This window comes from Drosophila simulans, chromosome 3R (genome assembly GCF_016746395.2).
Source record: "Drosophila simulans strain w501 chromosome 3R, Prin_Dsim_3.1, whole genome shotgun sequence".
NCBI classification, from domain to species: Eukaryota; Metazoa; Arthropoda; class Insecta; order Diptera; family Drosophilidae; genus Drosophila; species Drosophila simulans.
The window spans coordinates 24735632-24760891 of NC_052523.2; the positions used below are offsets into that span (position 1 = coordinate 24735632).

Below are 25260 nucleotides of genomic sequence, written 5' to 3' on the forward strand. Positions count from 1 at the left end.
GGTATATTTAAGCGGTCGCAGTGCGGTCATACTAATTGCATTTCTTTTGGGCAGGGGGCGTTAACTTGCGAATTAATGACTGTAACTAACTAAAACACCGACTAAAGGCCTCTGAAATGGACTCTACTGCCACTCGTACGCTGCCCTTTGTGTACAAGTACAAAAATCATGAAGGCCAAGACTGCGAATCTCGGCTGGACATCACTTTCCCCTTTGACCAGGAGAATCTGGAGGAGTGTATCACCCAGCTGATGGCTCTCAACCAGATGGACCCCATGATGCGGTACCTGGACGAGAATATCAGTGAGTATCAGCATTTCTGGATAAAGTACGAGCTTAAGTCGTGCTATTCCAATTAGACCTCGAACGGGAGTTGCAGAAATTCGTGGATACGGAGCAGCAAAATTTCCTGGACGACCATGCCGAAAAGCTACTCAAACAGGCGGCACACGAGGAGCTGGACATCGAGGCCATTGTGCGGGACACAGAGAGGCTGTACAAGGAGGAACTACTGCAGTTTGCCGATCGTGTGGGTCCCAGCGATGCGGACATATTCGCCCAGAGCTTCCATCGCCTGGTGCACTCTTCGTCCCTGGAGGACATACTCAAGCGAGAGCGTGCATATGCCAAGGTGGTGTCCGACATGACCGAGCTCATGGACAGCGAGGTGGAGACGCTAAACAACTCTCAGCAGCAGGAGATGGATAGCCAGATAAACCAGTTGGACATCACCACCACCTCGGAGGATATCAACAATTTGCTGGCGCAGCAGTATACCACGCAGAATTATGTGCGGAAGCGATACGAATCCGAACTAGAGGCAATGATGGGTCATCAGAAGAATGAGTATCGAAACTGGATCACCAGTCAGGTCAGTCAGATGTTTCAAGTGTCGCCGGTGGCCACGCCGCTGGGCAACCGCTCCTCCATGTTCGTCTCGCAACAGCCCTCCATGGAGGAGAGCTTCACCATTCACCTGGGCTCCCAGCTGAAGCACATGCACAACATACGCATCCTGAGTGCCAATGTCACGGAGCTCTGCAGTCCGCTGCACGCCGAGGAGAGTCTTAATGGCCTTAACATGGCTCTGGGATTGTACTCCAGTTCCCTCTGCGGCGTCGTCGTGCTGACCCCTTCGATTCAAGCGCAGGCAAACAAGAATATCATTAAGAATGCCAACAAGTCCACCGAGTTCCACTTTGAACAAATCGACGTTCAGATGGAAAAGATCGAGAAGCAGATTAAGAATTTGACCACTGAAGATTCCAGTGGCAGTAGTACTAGCAACAGCAGTGCCGAGGGCAGTGCCACACCCTCGCCGACCAAGAAGAGCGTGCCCAGACTGAAAACAGGAGACTTTTTCATCACCAAGCACTCGAATCTCTCGCAAACGCATGTTATTTTTCACCTGATTTCGGACGAACCCATCAACAGTCCCAGTGAGATCAACTCGCGGCATCCGGTGATCTTGGGTTTGCGAAACATCCTAAAGACAGCCAGCAGGCACGACATCACCACGCTGACCATCCCGGCTCTGCTGCGCCACGAGATGAGCGAGGACATGACCGTCCAGTGGTGCATCAGAAGAGCAGAGCTGGTGTTTAAGTGCGCCAAGGGATTTATGATAGAATCAGCCTCTTGGGGCGGAGCTGAGTTAAGGTGGCTATTGAGCTTTTCGAACGTGTGAATGTTTGTGCTAATTGTTTTGCCGATTTCAGCACCTTGCAACTGCTACTGCCTGATGACATATCGGAAAGTTTGTTCACCACTCTGGCGGGAATGGTTCCCAGCGTTTTCCACGTGGCCAATCCCAAGATACTTGTGGACACCAGCAAGTAGACTGCGAACACATTCCTCAAACTTCACTTGCAAAAAGACTTTAAATTATTTGTATGAATATACAGTTTTATTCAGATTCAGAGTTATATATGTATGTATATGCTTCGTTATTCGTCGCTTCGCTCAAAAAGTTGTTTTAACTTCAACACACTCAGAATTTTCTGTAAATGTTCCTGTATCAGTTTTTGTCAATAATTCATCGCAACCTTTTCAAAACTACAACACTACAATGTATAAGTACATATTCTCATATATATAGTTATATGTTAGGCATAGGTATCATGTGTATATTACTTCCAAATGTAAATGTTTATCTTTGGTTTCGAACCCCCATGCATTTCGTGTTGTGTGTGTATCTCTGTGGATTGTATTTTAGTCTGTTCGGTTATCTATTACGATTATAATAATGATACTTTGAATAACTCTGATCATTAACTTGTAAATATGCTTTTGAAATATATATTTATGTATATCTAAACAATTGTATTCTGCGGTATGTTATAGGTTTGTTAACAATAATTAGGTTTTTTCTGTTCATTAACATTTCGCTGTTCAACTATGCTTCGTTTTATTCTTTTTGGATTTAGCCCAGTGCGTTGTTTGTTGTGTCTGTGATTTGCTGCTTTGCAGTGGGAGTAGAGTTTCAGAAAATATTTAATTAATGCTTCAGTTGTGTATGTGTATTTGATTGGTTTGTCCGGCTTAAGGGTTACATAAAATTAGTGACAAGTGTTAAGGTACAGGAACGGACCGCTTTGAGTTTTTAGGTGCGAGCAATATAATACACATATATCGTATCTCTGGGATCTTTCTTGTGCCTTTAAAAGCACATCGTGGGAGTGAATAATCGCTTTTTGGTACTTTCGGGAACTGGATTTAAAGAATTGACATAAACAGCGTAATTAATTGGTAAAGTAGCTCGTATAAATAAATTACGTTTCTATAGCCGATTGCCAATAAATGCGCATTGGAGTAGTATGGCCTTCAGAGCACGATCCCTTGTCTTTGGGAAGCCTGTTCCAGCATAAATTATATTTTATAGTTAAATTATAAGCCGATGCTCTGTCTTACGCAATGTGATTTAATAAATACTTTAAAATTAATTCTGAGAACAGTGCTGTGGTCTGAGCTCTCTTAAGTATACATTCGTGTCGTGATCTATTCAAATTTCGTTAGTTTTTGCTACATTGAAGAAGAATCTGCTACTGTTCGCATGCCAAAAATGTAATGAAGTATTCTATATATGGGATTTTAGCTTAATACCTGGCGCATGCCTTAAACTACGTCGTATGGGTAGTATGCCTAAATATATTTAGTTAAATCAGAACATATTCAAAAGTTTACTAAAATTGAAACTATCACAAAAAACAAATACTTTCTGAAAAGTACTAAGGTATATAAACTCAAATAAGTTACGATTTAAGGGTTGAGTATGCAAGTGGGTGTTTTGGTGCCTTAAGGTGTGAGTTTTCGGGGAGCACAATAATATGTAATCCGGTGCGTTTACATTTGACTCTCCTTGCGCCACTGGAAGGTGCCCGACTTGACGCCAATGCTGGAGGAGCCCTGATTGCTGCTGGAAGAGAGTATGTTGTTGGTGCGCCGGATCAACTGGGATGCGGCATCAAAGCGACTGCGGATGAGCCGCATTGCGGGATTGCTGGATACTCCGCTGCGCTTGCTTTTGCTGTTGGAGAAACATACAAAATCCATAAGTTCTTTGATGTTAAATAATTCAGTTTTAGTTTTTCTTACCCCGAGGAGCTGGGCTGGTTTTCCTTGAGGTTGCCCAGAATAATACGCATGTGCGTGTCTCGCGCGAAATGATTATCCGGCAGCTTGGCACCTCCGCCACTGCTGGTTCCGGCCCTCTCATCGTCCACGAAGGCATTCAGACCCGGAAGTTGCCCGGGTGAACTCAATTCGCTGCTGGGCGAGTGAGGGGGCGTAGCGTACAGCGGCGACATGCATTCCATGTCGTACATGTCCGCCTCGTTGGTCATGTTCGATGCTATATGGAGAACAATAATGTTAGCTCGAAGCTGGGCTATAGAAACACTGTTGGACATACCAAGCTGATGCTCGCTGAGATCGGGCAGAACTTGAGAGTGCCGCTGAGCCCCTCCGCCTCCACCACTGGACTTGTGTCCTGCTCCTGCTGAACTGGAAGCGTGCTTCGAGTTAACCATCAGATTATTGCGTGAGCTGAGTTTGCTTTGTCGCTGCAATTGCTGTGTGAAGGTAAGCGGCGCTTGCTGTGGGGGATTCCAAGGGATTAGCGATGGGATAACATGACATTAATTTTAAAGGATACTCACATCATTGCTGCTGCCCGTGGACTGACTAGAGATGACGCTCTTGCGCTTATGCAAACTGCTCGTGTCCGACTGCATGGTGTTCTGGTAAAAGTTGTTAGAGCTGTGCGTGGAACTGGAGGCATTGAGGACGTGCAGGTGGCTGCCATTGTGCACGGTGGCCGTGGTGGCTGCTGAGCAGACCGACGAGGCAGAGGCATGTGCCGGATACGGAGCCAGGTTCTGGTGAAGCGGCAGAGCCGGTGGCTGATCCGGAGATCTCAGCATGCTGGCATGGGCATGGAACTTGGGTTCGTTGGGATTGCTAGCTTCATCTACGTTTGGAAATGGGAAAAGGATAAAAGGGAAAGCATTAGTAACAGAGCAAGAGGCTTCTCCTGCGCGATGAACTCTTACTTTTGGTGTAGCTTTCGAAGATCTTCAGGATGCTGGTACGACTTGACTTGGCTGCCAGCTTTATGGGCGTTCGTCCGCAGTGGTCTGACTTGTAGGGATTAGCTCCGAACTGCAGAAGGGCAATTACACACTTCTCGTGTCCCTCCTGGGCCGATATACCCAAGGCAGTGGCTCCCTGCTTGCAGGCATGATCAGCCAGAGCTCCGTAGTACAGTAGGATGTTCATTACGTCGTGGTTGCCTTGCCAGGCGCACGAGTGCAGTGGTGTTCGAGCCTCCAGGTCCATGGAGTTCACATCCGCTCCAGCCTCGATCAGAGTCTTGACCATGTCAGCATGTCCTTGCCAGGCGGCCACATGCAGTGCCGTCCGTCCTTCGCTGTCCGGAATGTTGACGTCCACGTTGGTCATGTCCAGCAGGTATTTCACAATCTCCAGTTTGTTTTCCAGCGCTAGAATGTAGAGGGTGGTACGCGAGTCCGCGTCCTTGGAGTTCACATCGCAGCAGAACTTCAGTAAAAACTCCACAGTGTCCATGTGACCCTCCAGGCAAGCCAGTCGGAAGGCAGTCTTTCCATCGTGGGCCTTTTGGTCGACGAAACTTGAGTGGATGTCCAGTAGAGCCTGCACGCAATGGAGGCGTCCCTCCTGAGCGGCCAAGTGCAACGCGGTCTTTCCCTCGTTGTCGCACTCGTCAATTTTGGCTCCCGACTCAAGCAGTTGCAGGCACACCTCGTGGAATCCCTCAAAGGCGGCATAATGCAGTGGGGTCCAACCGGCATTATCTCGATGCGTTTCATCCAGTCCCCGATCGAGCAGTTGCCTTACCGTCTCCACATTTCCCTGGGCGGCACCAATGCTTAGCACCGTTCGTCCCTCGGAGTCCATACAATCAATTCCGCAGCCCCAGAAGAGCAGCAACTTTACTACGGTGGCGTGTCCTGCAGTGCAGGCTGCCCAAAGTGGTGTGCGACCCATAAAATCGGCGAGATCCGGATCTGCAGCGTTCTCCAGAAGCAACTCGCACACTTCGGCGTTGCCCTCGAAGGAGCTGACCAGAAGTGGCGACATGCCATCGTTGTCCAACTGATCCGTATTGGCGCCATGATCCAGCAGCGTGGATATAACCTTACTATATCCTGAGGAACCGCACAGGGCGGCTACGCACAGAGCACTGCGTCCGTCAAGGTCCAAGTGATTGACATTAGCACCATTCTCCAGCAGAATTTCCACGATGTCATAGTGACCCATGTAGGAGGCAGCAATCAAAGAAGTGCGTCCTTGCCGGTCCACTGAATTCACATCAGCCCCCGACTCAATCAGCAGCTTTAGGATATCCTCGTGTCCACTCCAGGCGGCAGCTCTTAAAGCGGTGCGTCCCTCCTTGTCCGCGAGATCAATCTTACAGGCTGGTTGAGCTATGAGTAGACGCACAACCTCACTGTGACCACCCCAGGAGGCGGATCTCAGTGGAGTCCAACCATCGCGATCAGCATGGTTGACATCCACCCTCTTCATCCGTCCAGTTCCATCGTTGCAAGGCTGGGAGAAGCTTAGAAGCAGTTTCACCACCTCGAGGTGACCGTTCCTCGCGGCTATGTTCAGGGCTGTCTGACCATTGTAATCCTCAATCTCCAGATCAATTGGACTCTTGCAGGCATTGAGGGCCCTCTCCAGCAGCTGATGATTGCCATCGTTGGCCAGGATGTGGATCAGAGCCTTGCCCTTGTGCAGTTCAATGTGATGGGAATCGGAGAGTTGGTGCAGCGTGCTCGAGGCATTCTCATCCTGACTCTCAGCTGGTGGCTCACTGTGCTCCGAGGGACTACCAGCCCGCTGGGTCTCCATCAGGCAACTCTTCTCGCTGGACAAGAGGAGATCCGCCAGCTCGAAATCAATGTTTTGCGACTTCTCAGAGAGTTCCGGCGACATGAGCGACGACTCGCAGGAGTTCTGGGATTCGGCATTGTTGATGCCCGTCTCAATAAGCAGCTTCAGCATCTTGGCGTCTGTGGGAAGGCTGGGCTTAAAGAAATCGCACAGGAACTGAGCGAAGGGTTCGCTCAGCTCGCTGGCCAAGAAGCGCTCCAACATGGCCCGCGTCTTGGGCAGAAAATTGACGTCGTACTTGAAATCGTGCTCGCACTGGGCACAGCAGTTCATCTGGTTCGTGTAGAAGCAGTCGCTTAAATTGAGCCTCGATTCCAGCAACATCAGAATAAGATCCAGGTCCACGTGCCGACTGGTGAGATACTCCCCCGACCTTATGAGATGGTAGGCAAATCTTCGAACTGTGTTCGCACAGAGGGTATCCGCAACTAGTAGGTAGTACATGGAGATCATCACATGACCCTCGTTTACATCGCAGATGAATTTCTTGGTGGCGAACTTGACGTCCACCAACCAATCGGCAAAGGAGTTGTGGAAGATCTTCAGGCGCTGGGCATTGGAATCGTACGCCAGAATGTTGCGCATCAGTTGCAAACGCTTCTCGAACTCCTGGCAATCGATCGTGTAGTTGTGGGTGCGGAGACAGTTGAATAGGAAGAGCTTGTCCACGTAGCCGGAAGAAGCTAGCAGGACATTTAGCAGAGGTCGGATCTTCATATACTGCTTCTTGTTGAAGGACTTCTGGCAGATGTACAAGTAGAGACCGTTCAGAGTGCAGGGGATCAGCTTGATCTCCCGGAAACTGAAGAAGTTATCCTTGATGCCGTGCAGGACCTTCTCGAGGTAAAGAATGCAGCCATTCGACTTGATGTACAGCTGATGAAGCGACTCGATTATCTCCTTGGTCAGCATGATGCTATCCTTGAAGTCAGAATTCAGCCGGTTGATGATGTACTCCTGAACGTCCTTGACGACGTGGGACTTGCGCAAATCATCCAGCGTGATTTTCTTAAAGCCGGTGAACATCTTGGTGATCTGCTTGGTCTGCTTCTTGGTGGTGCACACAAGGAATAGCCATTTGGGAAACAGGTGGATGTGATTTGACAGCAGCTCGGCCACATTGCGACTCTTGTGGTTGGTGACAGTGCCCCTTCCTCCCTTTAATGTCGAAATGAGGTTCCCCTCGTTGATGTAGTTCTCATCGATTGAATCAATCAGCAGGAGTAATGCCGTCTTTGGAGGCGTGAGTTCCAGAAGGGGAAACAAGAAGGCCTTTTTGAAGCACTCATCCGGATTCTTTTCGATGTTGTCCACACTCAGGCACTCAAGGATCTCCGGATTGGATAGCAGAAGTTCATAGTAGCCATCCGCTATAATGGTACGACAGCTTTTCGTTTTAGGCAGTGGTGGGGGCAGGGTGTTGGTGCTTATCCGGGGCTTCTCTCCTGGAACTGGTGGTTTCAGCTGCGGTTCCTCCTGCTTGCCATTAACTTTAGTTTCTGTGAAATCAATGAGGGGTTCCGCACTGGAATCCGCTGTAGCTTCTTCCTTGGTCACCTCTTCCTTGGGCTCCTGGCTGGATTTATCCAATTCCTCCTTAAGTAGGTCATTCAGTTCCTTATCTGCTTCAGGCTTATCTTCCTTCTTGTCTTCGTTGTTGGTTTGTGGTTCCTCCACCTTGTCATCCTTGATGGCCGCTTCGATTTCGTGCTTCTCTTGGTCTGTGTTCAGATCGGCTATATCCTCGCCACCACCTTGCTGAATAGACTGGCCACCATTGCTGATGGTGGCTAGCTTAGAGGGCGATAGCACACCGCTGCCAGAACGACCCCGCTTGACGGGAATTTTTGACTTGCTCTTCGCAGGACTCGACTTGGGCGTCTCCTTGGGTTCCTGAGATTGCTTCTGCTCCTTTTCGCTGCCCATGTCCTTATCTTGTTCGGCATCACCACGTTCCCGGGAGGCCCTTTTCGGTGGATGTGTGCCGTAGTTACTGCCAATCTTCTCGTCCGGATTCAGTGCATCCGCGGCCTGCAACGGAGCCGGCTCCGACTGCTGCCGCGTGAGCGTCGTCCTGGCTGCCTTGTTGACTGTGGAGGTGCGCTGCGACTGGAAGTTGTCCAGCTCCTTGGTGTCGCACTCGCTGGCTCCCCTCTTGAGCTCCTCGATCAGCAGTTCCTCGGCATTCTCACTCAGACTGATGTTGTTCATGGCCTCGTCCAGCTTGAATTCTTGCTGCTGGGCCTCATCGCGCAGAAAGGAAAATCCCTCGTCGATGATCCGCTGGCTCTCATCCCGACTGATCAGCGAGGCATGGCTGAGCAGCTGCAGTACGATCTTTCGCATAAAAAGCGAAAGGCTGTGGCACTCTGGATTCTGGGACTCGATGAGGTAGCAGGCCAGCAGCTTCCGGTTCAGTATGCCCTTGGTTCCAGAGTTGCCCTTCATGATTGCCTGGCAAATGGAGGTCTTGCCAGAGCCATTTGAACCTAGCACTAGGCAGCCATTGTAGCTGGAGCTCGATATAGCCGCCGCCTTGGCTCGGGCAGATACGTAACTGGAGGAAGCTGCTCCTCCCAGAGCCACGGGTCCTGACTTCTTTCCCGCCGTTCGTTGCTCCAGGCAAAGGGCAATCTTTTTTAGCACCCACTCGCGGTGGATGTAAACGGTGCTCACGATCCGATTGTTTGGCTCCACGCCTGCACTGTTAACCAGTCCATTGACCTCCTTGTCCGGGGACACCTTGCGTTGCATAAGAGCCTCCAGGTTGCCATCGGTATCCTCAGTTGGCTGGGTCTTCAATCCACCAGCTGCTTCTTGGCCATCTTCCTCTGGCGCTGATCCATTGGTTTCACCATTTGCGTGGTGGGCCACATCCTGGGAAAAGTTTTGCTGCACCAGATTGGCGAAGTGCTCCTCACGTGCCAGATTCGAAAAACTGGCGTTGGGACAGTCGCGTCCGGTGATCTCCAACTTCTTCTGCAACTGAGTGGTGTCCTTGAGAAAGTTGAGGATGCGCCGATCCTCTAGATGCTGGTTGGCAGTGCCAGCTGATGGCTGACTGCTGTACTTGGACCCACCGACTAGTGCACTGGTGGAGGCGCAGCCATCTACACCGTCACCCTGGGCATCGTCCTCGTCCGCATCCAGATCGGTGACCTGAACGGGATTACCGTTGCGAGCACTGGCCAATCGATTTGAGTCCCGGAAGTTGGACAGCTTCGTCTCCGCATTCCCAGTGGCCACGTGGCGAGTCCTATCGCCGCTCTTGTAGCGATCGGACTTTCGCAGCGGTGTGGCATACAGCATCTCCTTGGGCATGTTGTTGACTGGCGGCGGATGATTCTTGTTGATTGCCGGCGTGGAGTCGCAGTTCCCAATGGAGTTGGCATTGGGGTTGTGGTTGCTGCTGGCTGTCTGCGTCGATGATTTCTGCTGCTGCATCTTGCGCACCGAATCGTTGTACATCGCCTGACAGGGCAGATTTTCGTAGATGTCATTGCGCAGATTATCGTTGTCCGTGTGCTTAGACATTGTGGCTTGGCTGCTTGCTGTTGGTTGCTCTGCAGGATGTGCGTAATCCGTTTGTCGACTGTCTGCTCCCAGAAGCGGGTTCGTTGGCTTCTGCTGGCTCTGTGTGTCTGTCTGCCTTTCACTTAAGCCGCTCCTCGGTTGACTGCAAAAGGAGAGTGAGACATGGAAATGGGTTTAGTTTTATCACTTTAATATGCAGGCAACTCTCAAAACTAATCGTTGCAAGCGAATGCCAAATGGTTTAATTGCATTTTATGGGGAGATCAGTTGCTGTTACGGGTTACCCCGTTGGGTAGTTCAGTTTTGCATTGCATTTTGATTTGATTTCCAATTGGTAATTTATTTCATGGACTTTTATACTCTTGGGTAACAAAAGCATTGATTTACCTCGTCATTTTAATGAATCCCGTAGATTTAGCCAAACTAATGTAAGTTTTTTTAAATTTAAATTTGAAAACAGAGGAAAGCACTCAAATACAGTGGAATTTGATTATCTTCACTGCATAATTTCAACGGATCATTTAAGTTATTAAGACTTCTTCATTTTCGTAATCTCCTTCCTCGTTAGCTTTATTATATCCTTAAGATAACAGAAATTACCCTTTCCCATCCTTCCACATTTTAGCTTTTATGTGTCATTACTTGAACTTAACTAGCACTTTCTTCTGCCATGCTTTCCACTAGCTTCACTTTTTTAACATCCTGCAAACAATTGACCTGATTCCTATACATTTTTAACCCTTTGGCAGCTCTGGTCCCATCCCGCTCCCAGCCATTCACCTCATCCACACCCACGCCCACATCCACATCATCCACGCCCACTGGCTGTGCACACAAAAATACATATACTTGTCATCATTTTTCCTGCGCTTGTCTTTACGCGCAGTGTCTTTTGTTCTTGGGGCTTTTGCTTCTGCTTCTGCTTTTTTTGTTGCTATTGCCATATCTAAGCTTATATGCCATTTATGTGCGTCGTTGAGGAGGAGCTCCTGGTAGTGGAACGGGTGGACCAGCCCACAGCTTTGTGTAAATAATGTTCTTGATGCCACAAAGTTTTTATTTTAAACTTCAATTTACTCGTTGAGTCTCCGTGTGTCCACGTCTGTTGGGAATGGGGATGGGGATGGGGATTTTGCAATGTAACTAATGATACGTCCCAGCACGCTTGTTGTGCAACTTTCCACCAGAAATGGAGCAAATTCAGCACGTTCTCTTGGTCCGCTGATGGCGAGGCCACAAAACCCTTGCCGTAAAAAAATCCGGGCCAAGTGAAATGAATGATTTACGCCTGCTGGAAAACGAGGGAGAGCCATTTCCAAAATGACAGCGACGAAAGGAGCGACGACGATGGATTACCATAATATTGGCAAGTCAGCTGTAAAATCCATTGATTGAACGGGTGACGGGATGACGGGGTGGCCCAGGTAGACAGACAGGATAACAGCTAACGGGGAGCACAAGCAGTAAAGTCAAATGGAAATGCTCCGGACTGGCGACACATCAACTTCCTGACCGCGATGGCACGTGAGTGCTTTTGCTTTTGCTTTTCCTCTGCTTTTGGCACTGCGGCCGTTTAAGCGTAATTATTGGATGGATGCCCGCATTGTTCAACCCGGTTTGCCAGCGATTGCCACCGCGGTTTTCCACCCAACCACCCACAGGGCACCTCCCACCATCCGCCCTGCAAAGGCATCCACAACAATACGGCACGTACCAAGTTGCATTTGACTTTGCCACATTGGAGTATTGCACGTTTTTCACGACTCTCCTTTTTTATGGGCACCAAATTGATTCGCCATTGTAAACGAAATGGAAATGGCAAAAGTCTGTGATTTCAGCCGTACGATACGATCGGATTTTAAAGATTACCAACAGTGCTGAAAGAGTGCTAATTATGCAAGTTTAATGGCTTTTCCGAGGCGAGTGGTGCGTGTTGCAGGCAAATTCAGTAGGGAAATGGGGGGTGCACCCCACAGCTAATTGCAATTTTCCCGGCTCGGCATAAGTTTTCCCTTCCAAACTTGACAAACTGGCAGACCGTGTAACTCTCGATAAAGTTTCCTTTGGCCATTACACAGCTCCCCCTTTGATTTTTCGTAGTTTCCAAAGTTTAATTGATGCTCCTCCGGCAATTATGCTAATTAAACGCAGAGAGCCAATCACGCATTGTAATTGAACCAATTTTATTTCGCATGTGATTCACCGCTAGGAATTTTCCACATCCCTCGCACATTGTAAATGTGTCTATAAACAGGAGGGAAATGTTAAACAAATAGCGGAGAAGCGATTTAATTAAATGGGCAAATATATTCGCCGCTGCCAAACACATTGGGTAGCAATCAGACAAGTCGGCAAGCCACATGGGGCATGGTTTTCTGCAGACATCTGGATCTGGAGCTTGAATGTGGCATATACATATATATATATATAACATATCTGCGGCTGGCAGCTGGGTGAACTTGAGCCATGCCGGCGTGGGAATATTTCGCCTGCTGCCGTGTGCCCACAAACAAAATGCAAATGGAATATTTTCGCCTGGAAAAACAGACCCGCCCAAAAATGAGGCGCAAATAAAAGCCGAAAACCCAAGAAGAAAAGGAAGCCAGTGGTCGGTTTGGGATGTAATTGAAATGTTGCACCCACAGACAGGGCGTTTAATGCACTTCGCATTTACATTTGCATTTACCGCCTGGCTGGCATTCAAAAGGATGCAGACAGGAAGTACTCCATTAATTTGTATTTACATATTTTGACTCGCATTTTTACTCTTTTTGCATTTCCCGCTGGAGGAGGCGCTGGGCTCATGTTTAAATAATAACTCTGTGACTCGTTGACTTGCTCAATTATTCAGGCAATAACTTTTCGCAAACAAAATATATTCCATGCATGGCCAAACAGTTTGCGAGCCCAGATAAATGCATGCAAACAAAGTTAGATACAATACAGTAGGTATATTTATGGCATGCCTAGGTGGCTGCAGCGATTCATCAGTGCGACAATTGCGAGCGCAAATACTGAATCAAATATTGCATCAAATTGTTTGCGAGCAGGCAAAAGGTAAAAAATCAAGCGAAATTCGCTGTACGTGCAGAATCATGTGAAAAACAGCGGCAAAAGCAGCTTAGAGCCAACCAGAGTTTGCAAACTCAGGAGCACTTCCGTATCGATTTTCACATTTCCAGGCTCCCCCGGCAGCGAAACCATGAAAAACGATGGCGAAAAAGGGGCCAACCGAACTCAAAGTCTGCATACTCTGCAAAAAGTTTAGCCAGCTAAATAAATATCTTAAATGATGATATATGGGCGAATAATGCCGTACGAAGTGAAACTTTATCCGGGCGTTTCCCAATCAATAGTTATTTATGTCCAATACATATTAAATTCGGTATAACAAGGAGATTGCTTAAAGCCCTAGGTCATTCAATCCTTTTCCGCTTTTCCAGGTGGCAAATCCTTGAGGAATTGGAATGACACCTTCAACGGTAGGGAATAAATCGTTTGAAATCAAAACGAATGCTCTGGGCTCCGCTTACAGATGCGCTTAATTTCGTAATACAATGCCGCTGGAGGCTGAGCAGCTTCCCGCTTTCTAAACCTCCTAAGGACTCCCAGTGGGTTGGGCGTTTGCAGCTTGGAACGTGTCCAAAACCAATGGCATTGTGTGCTGGCTTTCGTGCCCCCTCCCATGCCGCTCCTCCTGCAGCATTTGTGGCTGCACCGGAAGCGGATTCAATGCGGGCATCGGAAAGGACAATGGTGTGTGCCGGTGGCACGGAGCAGCATCACAAATGGGAACAGGATGTCACAGAGCTGGCAGGATGCGATGTCCGTGGGCCCTTGGGTGAACGCTTAATTAAACTTAAATTTTTCATGCCTCTGTAAATGCACTTTATGCATTCACAGGACATTATGGCTATATGAAAATGAGAGGGAACAGCGCGCGCATATCCTGTGTCCTGTATCCTGTATTCTGCATAAGGGCAAACATTAAGCCTGACAGCCTGCCGTCCCCATCATCATCATGATCATCGTTCTTGGCAGGGATTTTTGTGTAATTTTCAAACTCGCATCCTTGCCCCTTTTGCTCCTCCTTGGCACGCCAATCCAACTTCCTGCCATGCATTTTTCAACGCTCTCCGGGGAAACACAGTTTCGTGGAAAACGCAAGAGTTCATCTTAAGTGCCGAAAAAAGAACAGGGCGTGCCGCTTTTTGCACGATTTGCAAAGTTTTAATGCATTTATTTAAGTTGAAAAAGTAATTCTGCTGAGCACTGTAAGATGAACTGAAAACGCCCACTTTTCTTTTATTCCAGCAGCTTTCTTCTCTATGAAAGGGCTGTTTTAAGGCTCCAAATTGGCAGTTGGCCAAGGCAAAGTCAGGCAATTGTTTTTAAGACAAAGTGCGTAGCAATTATATTCTCAAGCAATATGAATTATTCGAGTCATGCATTTCTAACGACTGAAATCGCATTTGTTTTCTATTCGTTTTCTGTTATCAGGCAGCTGCATTGTATCTGCACATTGAAAAGCTGGCCCCTGGCATCGCTCCTCTGGTTTATCTGTGTCAACTGCCTTGTTCGCTGTCTGCTTTGCCCAGAGCAAGCATATTGACATCGTTTTTTGACAAACACTATATGCTATATGCCCCCGATATCACCTTTTCATCCCGGCCACACCCCTACACCCATCCTGACACCCCGCCTCCTTGACGCCTGTTCTCCGCCCGGAAAATGCAGGCACACGCACTTGCCTCTTGGCATTTCCGCCGCCTCCACCCTGCCCTTTGCTCTCCAGTTTCCGCTCCCTGGTTTCGTCCATGTTTCTCTGTTTGTCTTTCAATAACTGCGAGCTTGGTAGTCTTGTGTAAATGTCATCAGAAGCACTGGGAGAATCAGATTCGATACAGTTTTACAGTTTTTTTCTAACAATATCCTTTCTATTTAAACAATTTATTCATTTGGTAGCATTTAAATTTGAAATTTTTGTTTGAGCTAGCAGCTTGGTGTAATAAAAAGTTTGATAGTAAGCTTCCAATGTAATCAATGGGTCATCAGCCACACTGTGAAAACTAATGACCAAGTTTAGAAATTACAACCCGAACAGAATATCTAAAAGAATACATTTTCGGTTTTTTTCAGTGTAATGCCAAAACCTGCCAAAGAAGTCGAAAAAAGTTGTTGGATTTGGGTTATGTTCCATGTGTGTGCCGAGTAGCATTTAATCAAATTAATACACACACAGGCAGACGCAACTGGGACAGAAGGACCCGAATGTCCTGACAGCTGCCTGACATTTTACAACCTTGTCCTTTCCGCCGTTTATTGATGAATGAGCAGGAGTGGCTGTGGGCTGGCAGCGAAATTAAAGGGAAACGAAGAAAATGAAGTAGTGGTGGTGCTGGAGGGCATGAATACAAAATTTAATTCATGGCCTCTTTTTGTGTAAACTTTAAGGGAACTTGTGCTCCCCATTCGAGTTGCCTTTCATTACTCTGACTGGCAATCTAATTGAACTGAATACGGAAAGCTGACAGAATGTCTGAAAGGATGAAAGGCCATTGGCAAGTAGCTTTTTCGGTTCTGGCCAAAGAAAATGGAATTAATTCGATCGGAGGAGCAGCAGTGCATATCCATGTCCGAGGACTCATTCTCCATTGCCCAGACAGAAGTTCGGTTCAATTAAAGTGAAAACCTGGAGCACGTCGTCGTTGTCTGGCATCCTAAGCTCAGGTTTAATTAATGTTGCTGCTGATTACAAAGGGACAAAAAGTAGGGAGCAGAAGGTCCAAGTCGCTCCTAAGTATGCAGTAACAAATGTCCCTCGTTTTGGCATTGATAAACCCACGTTGTCGCCCTTGTCGCTCGCTGGCTTTTCTCCAAAGGGAAAAGGAAAATCAGAGAGTGTGCAGAAAATGGGAAATATGTGGGCGGTGCGTGTGCAGTTTGGGTCAGCTTAATGTCGCTTAATTGCGGCATTTCCGCCGGTCAAGTGCAAGAACGCACATCAGCGCAAATAAACTTGACATTAAGTGAGCTGCCCGTCTGGATTATATGCGAATAACCTCAACCTAGACCAAAGTCACTAAGTGACAACTGAAGAGCACTTATGAACATGAAGTGCAATCAATGTGATAACAGTTATTGCCACAAGATGTTCTGGCACTCGTTGTTTAAATTTATTAGGCAGATAACACACGAATATTAAGTTTAAACGTTCAACTGTAAGTTAATTGAGCCAAAAAGGAGATAGAATTAGATTTAAATGCGTATTTAGAGATGGTTAGTCCAATTAGTCGATTAAATAGCATTTGGAATGGCCCACAAAACTACCTGTATACAAATGAGTAATTCAATTAAATAATTGATTGGCTCAGATTGTATACACAAAACATTTACCACTCGATTATGGAAAAGTGATACAAATATCTGCCCTAATTAGGGAAAAATCAATAAACCAAAACTCGTGCCCCCATCAACGGGTGCTTATTAATGATCATCCACGGCGGATTGCCCTAATGAGGCATGTAATCATGGAGTGGCATCAATTTGGACCAGCGATGTGTTAACCAGCCTAATCCATCTCCGCCTCCTTGCCTATCTTCCCAACTTATGGGCTAAGTGAACTTTCGTGATGGATGACGCTAATTCCGGTGGGGCAGGTGGCAGCAGCATCATCAGGTGTACGGGTTGCTAATCAAAATCAACAACACCCAAATGAACAACGCACGCCGAGGAACTCTGAAGTCCACGCCCCAACTCTTCTGTTACAGTTTTCAATTTTCCGGGCAAGTTTAGATTATATTTTGTTGCTTCTTCTGGCAAGCGTAAATTGAATCAGAACTGGAGATTTTCCAGAATGCACAAAGCAGAGGAAACGGCTTAAACGGATTGAGGTTTCTGACATGCTCTGGCTATGAAGTTCGGATTTTGTGCTGTTTTTCCGACAGCAAAATGTCTATCCTGTTTGCTATTAGTTTAAAGTCATTTGCCAATAGCGTGAGGCTTCTGTACTTGAGTGATGTTTAAATATTTATCAGCCCTGACTAAGTGATGGAATGAGGATTTCGGACAGGCTGGTAATAAAGCTGTTTAGTTGAGAAGTTTATTGAATAAATATTTGCGTATGCCATTTTGGAATTCTGTTTTCCCGGAAGTTGCCACAGTTATGACCTTGTGCACGGCTCAGTTCGCGGTACCAGCGCGATATGCGATAACAACAAAAGCGGATCGCATAAATTACAACGCTCCTCCATTAGCATGTAAATGCAGCCGACAGCGCCACCACCGCACCATCAGCCACGCCCCCAACCACTCGTTGGTACCGTGCCCCACGCAAAAAGTGGATGCGACGACAGTGACAATGCTCGTATTTAACTCCTCACATTGCATATTTTATTTAATTTATTGCCGCACATATTTTGATGGCAATGCATGTGGACGACGGGGCACGTGTTTGAGCTTTTGGGGTCTGGAGCCCCGTCGAAACCCGGGAAAGCTTAGATTGCGCTACATAGGAATATAGGAATTGTGTCAGTTGAACAGTTGGGCATGGTCATGGCGGGAATCGCATGTCCGGCGCAACGCAAGCCAAACTGTGGGTAAACACAGGGGTAAAATAAATTACAGAGCGAAAAATTATGCATTTCAAGAAGATTACAGAGCGGCGAAAAGAAAAATATAGCAAGGAAAATGTAAGTAAAATTTAATTGTTATTAGAAACAATAGTTTCAAAATGGCTACACATAAGAAGACTCTTATTGAAGGCTTACAACTGAAAATATGTTTAGTTATACACGAATTCAATCACTAAAAATCGCTAATTTAGTTGAGTGTACATTTCTGTCATCCCTGAACAGACGAGTACAAATTAGGCGACATATATACAATGTTTTGCCACCGTTCGGCCTCCGAGTTTTAGTTTATTTTTTATGGTTTCGTTAGCCGGCCACATATTTCAAAGAAACGACAGCCGTGGGAGCCATGCAAATGCCGGCATCCGAAGTGCGCCAATTGGTCACTTGATACACATTTCGACTGCCGGTCATACTCGTTTGTTTGCCAGCACAATTGCATTTTCAGCCCGACTCTTGTTGTTTTTTCCGCACTTGGACGGCAGATGTTATTCATGGCTTTTGGCTAATTAATGCGAGTAAGGAGCAAATGAAAATGCTGTTTAGCCACTGCCCCTTGCAGCTGTCTCTTAAAACCCATCACGGGCATCCTCAAAACTACTTTTTTTCTTAGGCCTACGCTGTCTCCTCGGCCATGGGCAGTTGGCCCGGAATCCCGAAGTTGCTGGCCAGCACTTTGCATAATGCGAAAAACCAAGTCTCGACGATGGCTTTCAGTTGTTTTCCGTGTCGCCGGCGAATGTGGGTTAAATGCTTTTTGCGGCTGCTGACCGCAGCTCGGAGCGCCAGTTGAGAGTCTTTGCTGCCTTTGTTTGCCCGCTGAAAATTTTCATTTGCCGCAAAAGTTTTTCATTTAATTTAATTGAAACACACTCAACAAATTGCAAATGCACTACGGAAAATGAAAGAAAATTGCGGTGGTCCGGGTAATAAACTAAAAATAAACTCAATTATTACGCAATTAAGAGCAGTTGACTCTCTGCGGTGGCACCAAATGCTATTGAGATTGCGAGTGTCGCCCGCGTGGGTGGTTTCGTTGGGTTCAATTGGCGCGGCCAGCTAATAAGCTTTGAGAAAAATGCTTGAAATAAAAAACTGGGCTTATTTAAAGTGCCGTAATTAATCTCTGTTGTTCGCGTTGAATAACCGACGAACCTTATCTACGCGCAGCACAAAAAGAAACCACAGAGATATCAGAATACTGCCACTTTATTATTAATTGCTGTAAACTCTGGCGGCTATACATTCATATTCCACTGAATAAACAAAGGAAATGCATTGCCCATACGCCCTGTAGTGCGTCATAATTTTGGCTGCAAATGCGCGGCTATTCGATTTGAATCTATTTATTTGTCATTTCAATTCGACCGCAAAACGAACTCTTTTTTACAACTAAGTGGGCGATAACTGGCTAACTGCAAACTGAATGGTTAAGGCAGCAAACGAGTTTGTTGCTCTGCTTGGTTTGCTGAAGAACGAAATGCCCGCGGGATGTTATGCTTGTAAATAAACTTGTTTGGTGCTAAAAACTGCTCGTAATTACAATCGAATTTCCGCCTACCAGCGAGTTGGCCAGTTAGTTGGCTTAACTATGTCAACCCGATAAGATTTGCATTTCCATCACAAAGAGACTGAACCGGAGGAGACTGACTCTCCTCCTCCTCCTCGTCTTCGTAGTCGTCGTCTCGCCCGTCAGTCAATTATTTACGCTGACACTTTGTGCGGCTGGGTTTGCTGCATGGGTAATTGGCAAATCCGAACATGGTTTGCTGCACACGTGGCGTATGCGTAATGCGATCGGTGCTGGCTGCATGTTAATGCGTTGGCACACAGCATTAACGCAAAATCCGCGCCAAGAACCGGGCAGACATGACCATAGACAACACCGCAAATACCCAAAACCCTCTCCAATTAAATGCTTTTCAATTGGCGATGCAGTAATTTGCCGATTTGGTAGTGCGATGCCAAAAGCGCCGCATTTAATTGAAGCCTATTTGGGGGCAAGTGGGGCTTGGTTAGAGCCAAAACGCAGTGGTAATATTCTCATCATTAGGCTTCCAGTTAAGTGCGCTCGCAGCGGAAATGAAAACCTCTTCGAATAATGACGAAACCCAGCCGAATTGATAAGCGCAAATAGAAGTGGAGTAAGCGCTCAAGAATGCTTCACGTTGAGTCAACAAAAAAAGAAAAACAGAGGAATGACAAATGCGATTATGATGCGCACAATGAAAAGTTTCGCCCACAAAGATTCCTTCCTGATTGGCCATTGTTCTTGTTCAATTCTCAAGTAAGTTCTCAACAAACTTATTCAAAGCATTCGGCTTATCGGTTTCGGTTTTGGCCAAGAAAGGGAGAAAAGAGAGCAGAACAGAAGTCACTTGCCACAAAACAATTAGCTGAGTAGCAAGACAAAGTCGCAGTCATTGGCATTTTCCGATACGGAGGAGGCTAAAGTCCAGAGCCCCACGAACGGTTGCTCGTACGTATATGTACATATGGGTAATACCCGTAAAACCCTGGTAAACAACTGAATGGCGCCAATGGGGGCGTGGCTAGACAACCGTAGCACCGGAATAAAAACACACGCACAGAGCAATTCATTCATGGAACTTTTTTTTTGTTGGCCAGATTGTGCCGCTCTCGTTGTTCACGCTTCATTTGGCTATTATTTTTTACCACGCTTCATTTGCCGATTTGTCTGTGCCGCTTTTGGCCTTTTGGGGCAGGGAGTGCTAATTAACAGTTGGTCCCAAATCGCATACATTAACGCTGATATATTTATTGCCATAATTGTGCGCTGCCTGGCCATACTTATATATAGATTATGGGCATTTGACTATGAGCCTCGATTGCCTCACTTCGAAAAGAAAAATATAAATAAAACTGGCCCCAGCGAAAAGTAATGAGTAAACAATTCGAGCTTTGTGCTTGCTTTGGAATTAGCGAAGTGCAAATTTTGTTGTTGCCACCGATTGCACAATGCTCAGTTAAAGCGTTTGGATATTTTAGCAAAATTGCGGCCAGATTTTAATGGTGATTCTATGCAGCCGTCAGGACACGGCTTCTAGGTAATGAACACAAATTTTCCAAGCAAGCAGAGAACAACTTTATTGGGGAAATGGCAGTGGCAATAAAACAAAGCAATTAAAATGGCCTCCCGGAACTGGCAGACGTATATGGGTCAGGCTGGCAAAAGTTTCGGCCACTTGTCGGCCAACTCGGGCAGTGAAAGGCCAATACAATGCCAATCGGCAAACTGAAGTGGCAGCTCGGCTAATGCAGCCGGGGATGGGAAGTGTGTGCTCCAGCACTCTAAACTTTTGGCTTAGTCCACACAATGGGGTTGTGTAAAAACACAAACTGCACAGGGCTGGCTGACAGGCTCCTTTTCCCACTTGCCCCGTTCAAAATGGCACACTGCAAATTATATTGTTAATATGCAGTAAATGGGCGGAAGATTTCAGCAGAATGAGTCAGCGCAGCGCCGTTTACGTAAGGATTTCTCCGGTTTACTGTCAACATCTTTCCCTTCCTCGTTTCTGTTGTTTAGTACTCTCATTCATCCGCCGACTGGAGCCGTAAATTAAACAACATTTCTGTCACTTGACTTGGGTATTCATTCATTAATCAGGCCTTACCCTGTCTATAGAAATTGAAATTGTCGCTGCTACACAATAAAGCTAAATGGAAATCCAAGAGATAGCAAGTTGGACACTTTGGCTGGATGGAGGATGGCTGGGGAGGTGGGTGGTGGCTGAGTGGGCGAGACCACCCACACACACACGCACAGATGGCAAACACTTTCCATTGCGTAAATTGCCTGGGCGCCCATCGAAACGTGCCATTTGAGCTCTGCCATCGATGATAAATGTTCGCTGCATGTTGCACAAGTCTTTGCAATCGGCTATCAACGATGGACTCTGGGATATGTGAAGAGAGGAGGGGCATGCTACAAAGCAACCCATTAAAAGCCAACACCCTTTAAAACCAAAAGCATTTGGTTCTTAACTTCCATTCTCGCAAGAGAACCATAAAATTGGCTTACATATCGTGCAACATCTAAAATTGATGTCATATTTCATTACAATTTTAGCTTTCCTCTAAAAATAAGTAATAAATATAAGCCAAAATGTTTAGCTTGCTATAGCACAGTTTATGTTGTTAGCTTGCCGTTTAATTTAACAATTTAATTCAACTTAAATTCGAAAGCATTCGAATTTCTTCGGGTGAAAGGGTAAATTGCTGATCATAATAAATGAAGTTGGTAAAAGTTGTACTGCACAAAACACAGCAACAATATGAATCATCATTCATAAGGCAGTTAGAGCGCCCTAATGGCTTTTCTCTATTCCCGTGCTGGCTTGGGCGCCAAACGAATTAAGCAAATAGCTGAATTTATGAATATTTAGCCAAAGCTCTAAATAGACCCGCATTACGAGCATTTTCGCTTTCACCTCACGCCTTCTGCGGCAGACACGAAATCCCTGACCTTTGCGGCTGCCGCTGGCTCCTCTCATCCTGCGCCCACCGCCCCTCACACCACCCCTAGTTAATTACAGCCCGCGATCTCTGGATTTTCCGGGCCCCCCTGCCCCGAGCCACCCACCCACCCTTGGCAGCTCACAAAAGGCCCCATGGAATTTTCTTTCTGGCAGCACGGGCTTCGTTAGCAGGTGGCTGTCAAATTTAGGTCAGGCACTAAGTGCAAGTGAGTGTTATGTAAATTATGGTGCGCTGCTAAAAAGGACCTGCAAGGTCCGCCTATGCCATCCGTCTGTCCGTCGTCCCAGTTTAATTTTGAGGAGTATTGCGCTGCCGTGTTGTGTGTTTTTGTTTGCATTCATCTTGTGAGCAAATGGAAAACTAACTGAGAACTGAAATGCTAACACCACTCCCATTTGTCAGGCCGTTAGTTAAACTGAACGGCACTTGCTGGCGGCCCTCTCTATACTTCTACACTTCTAGACTTCCATACTTCCTCACTTTTTTGCCCCTTTTTTTAATTTAGCCGTCGCTGTTGGCAGCTGACAAAGCGGCAATGTGTGTGGATGTATGCATGTGGCGCGTGGTTTGGGGCACTGGGGAGCTGCGAACGGGTGATGGAGCGAGCTGCCACCACGCGCAGCAGCATGGAAGTCTTAGAAGAAATGTTATTCCACTCGCTGGCGACCGCAGATTATATCATAACACATGCCCCATGGTATTCCCCCATATCCCATATCCTATAGCCACGGGTTCAGAACCCACTTTATGCAGCGGATCGGCCGTTGACCATGGCGAAGTGCTGCTCCAAAGCAGAACGTAAATAAAGCACAAAAACAAGAGGAGCCGCATAAAAGTGCTCATACCAAGTACCAACAGTTGCCGACAAAACAATAGGACACTATACATATAGTACTATTTTCATTCGATTTGACAATACTACCTCAAAATACCTTTATAAATTCTTAAGAGGCAGTCGGATTATAAATATATAAATATTTCAAGTTCAGTTCAGTCAAACGTACATTATTAAATAACTTAATATGTGAGAAAAGTATATTACAGTTCGAGTTCTGAAGAAAGATTAAAGGATTCCTTTACAGCTGGACCAAACTTTCGTCGAAGTAACGAAAGTTCTTTGGAACTCTGTACCCTTTACATTACATTATCTGACCCCCTGGAAACTCGAACTTTTTGAGAGTTTTTAAAGCAAAGAAGTGCTAACTTTACAGTGCTATTATTCTGGCGCTCATTGTGTTGATATATATAGCCCCAGGCCCGGCACTTTCACCCCCTTTCCTCGAATCACGACGCACAGGAAGGGAAGGCGCACACAAGTCAACAATCTCATAATCAGTTGAATTACAAAAGGCAAAGCCAGCAAATACTGGGGGGAAACGAACCGCTTGTCTTTATGGCAATTTCACTTAATGAGTCGGGCCTGTGGGGCAGACAATCGATAGACACATGGCCTGCAAGTTGCAACAATTTAACACGCCAATAAAACGCAATAACCAAATTTATCTGATTCTGGAGCAAAGGCCAAAAGGGCAAATGACGCCATGGGCGTGGCATTGTGACGCAACATGGGCGTCGTCGACGTCGTCGTCGTCATAATCTCATGATCGTCATGTCAAACAAAAGGCAGGAAACCAACCAACCGCCTGCCGGCTTACAATTACAATTGCTGACCCATTTCAGAGGTGAGCCGGGGTGATTCAAGCCGAACCGAGCCGAGCCGACCGAAAACCGTTTGGCCAATGCAATGAATTAATTATTCCCACTGTCATGTGCAGTTTTCCTTTCCCCCTTGGGTGCGTCGAGTCCAGTCCAGCGTTTTGGGCCAAAAATAACAAGCTACACACACTTGACGCCGGAAAAAATATCTCTCAACGAGTTGGGCCTTTGAACTATTTGTCATGTGTTTTTTTCGATTTATTTTCCTGCCCGGCTGCATTGGCCACAAAAATAGCCGTGTGCACAAATCTCATTTTTGGGAGTTGCGCCGTGTGCTCCATTTGCTGCACAGAACTGAAGGGAAAAGGCCGAAGCTTAGATGCCCTTTTCATTTTGTATAGAGCACGGGATAAATGTGGATCTATTTCACGACAAAAAAATCCCCCTCTTCAGCTCTTAATCAAAGGGTTCTCTGCATTTAATCTTAAGATTCGTGATATTCGATGCGACCTGACTAAAATAGAAACAAAACGAAACTCTGAGGATTAGTATGAGATATAATTTATTTTCTACAAATTTATTTGGCTGCCAAATCATTTTTAGCTTCAACCCCAGATCCCCAAAAGTCAGATAATTAATACAATATTATTGTAATGACTAATTTTAGCAGCTCTTCGCAATCCGCTTGATTCTCAGACGCGTTTGATCGTTTGATTTCCCCAATAAATTCCCATTCCGTGTGATTAATCAATGACCAAATCTGCTGCCCTGGGAAAACAAACTGCACGCGAGCATCGTTCTACCCCAAAAAAATAAAAAGTGTAAGAGTTGCTGGATGAGAACGTAAATCTCAGGGGTCCCAGCTGGCTGCCCGATCAAATGCAAGCGGCTGCGGCTTTTCTTGCTGGGCCCCTGGATGCCTTCCAAAAAAATGGGAAAAAATTCGTTTATTGGAGAGGAGAAAATTTAATGCGGTCACTGGCTTTTTGACATGCCGCAAACTATTTTCAAATGTGCTCGTCGACGGAGTCGCATTGCTATTTCCTACAGAGTATTCATTTCGCTTTGGTCAGCGCATTGGGAGTTCGCTTTTTTTTGTTATTTTTAGCGCCGGCTAGAGTGAAGTGTGCCCGGTCCGTGGAGCATCCTTCAACGTTTCTTATGTAAATTTCCCGTCGATTTTGTGTTATTTTTTTCTTTTTGTTTTCTGTTTTTTGTTTGCCATGCCAGCAGATGACGATGGGGATGGCGATGATGATGTTGTCGGTTTGTTAGAGTGCGGCTGCTCGGGGGCCAGTTGGAAACTAATAAAACGTCAAAGCAATTTTGACAACATGCAACTTGGAGATCTCGAGGAGGCACAAGCCCCAGAAACACACAAAAACCCACACAAATCTTCGGTTTGAGTTGGAACAGCCTGTGAATGCTCCTCCTCTCCGCAAAGCGAAAAGTTACTTCGTAAGTTTTTCATCTTTTGCCAGTTTTTCTTTTCGCAATG

At 46.4% G+C, this 25260-nt stretch overlaps 2 protein-coding genes across 2 annotated transcripts in view; one reads left to right on the forward strand and one right to left on the reverse strand.

The window, feature by feature from the left end:
* LOC6729941 (protein C12orf4 homolog) lies at window positions 1–1927 on the forward strand. Its single transcript, XM_002105200.4, has 3 exons — window positions 1–303; window positions 360–1659; window positions 1719–1927. The coding sequence occupies exons 1-3, from the start codon at window positions 117–119 to the stop codon at window positions 1837–1839; spliced, it is 1608 nt and encodes a 535-aa protein (XP_002105236.1). The 5' UTR covers window positions 1–116; the 3' UTR covers window positions 1840–1927.
* Window positions 1885–25260, reverse strand: part of LOC6729942 (ankyrin repeat domain-containing protein 50) — a 27163-nt gene continuing 3787 nt past the window's right edge. The window contains exons 2-6 of the mRNA XM_016174525.3: window positions 4551–10114; window positions 4158–4468; window positions 3911–4094; window positions 3595–3850; window positions 1885–3526 (exon numbers count right to left, since the gene is read on the reverse strand). Coding sequence (XP_016036702.1) covers window positions 3343–3526; window positions 3595–3850; window positions 3911–4094; window positions 4158–4468; window positions 4551–9972 — 6357 coding nt within the window. The 5' untranslated portion in view covers window positions 9973–10114 and the 3' untranslated portion in view covers window positions 1885–3342. The remainder of the gene's footprint in view (window positions 3527–3594; window positions 3851–3910; window positions 4095–4157; window positions 4469–4550; window positions 10115–25260) is intronic.

Coding starts and splice junctions, on each gene's coding strand:
- LOC6729941 (XM_002105200.4), top strand. CDS start 117: ATGGACTCTACTGCCACTCGTACGCTGCCCTTTGTGTACAAGTACAAA. Junction 304..359: donor GTACCTGGACGAGAATATCA/GTGAGTATCAGC, acceptor TATTCCAATTAG/ACCTCGAACGGGAGTTGCAG. Junction 1,660..1,718: donor TGGGGCGGAGCTGAGTTAAG/GTGGCTATTGAG, acceptor TGCCGATTTCAG/CACCTTGCAACTGCTACTGC.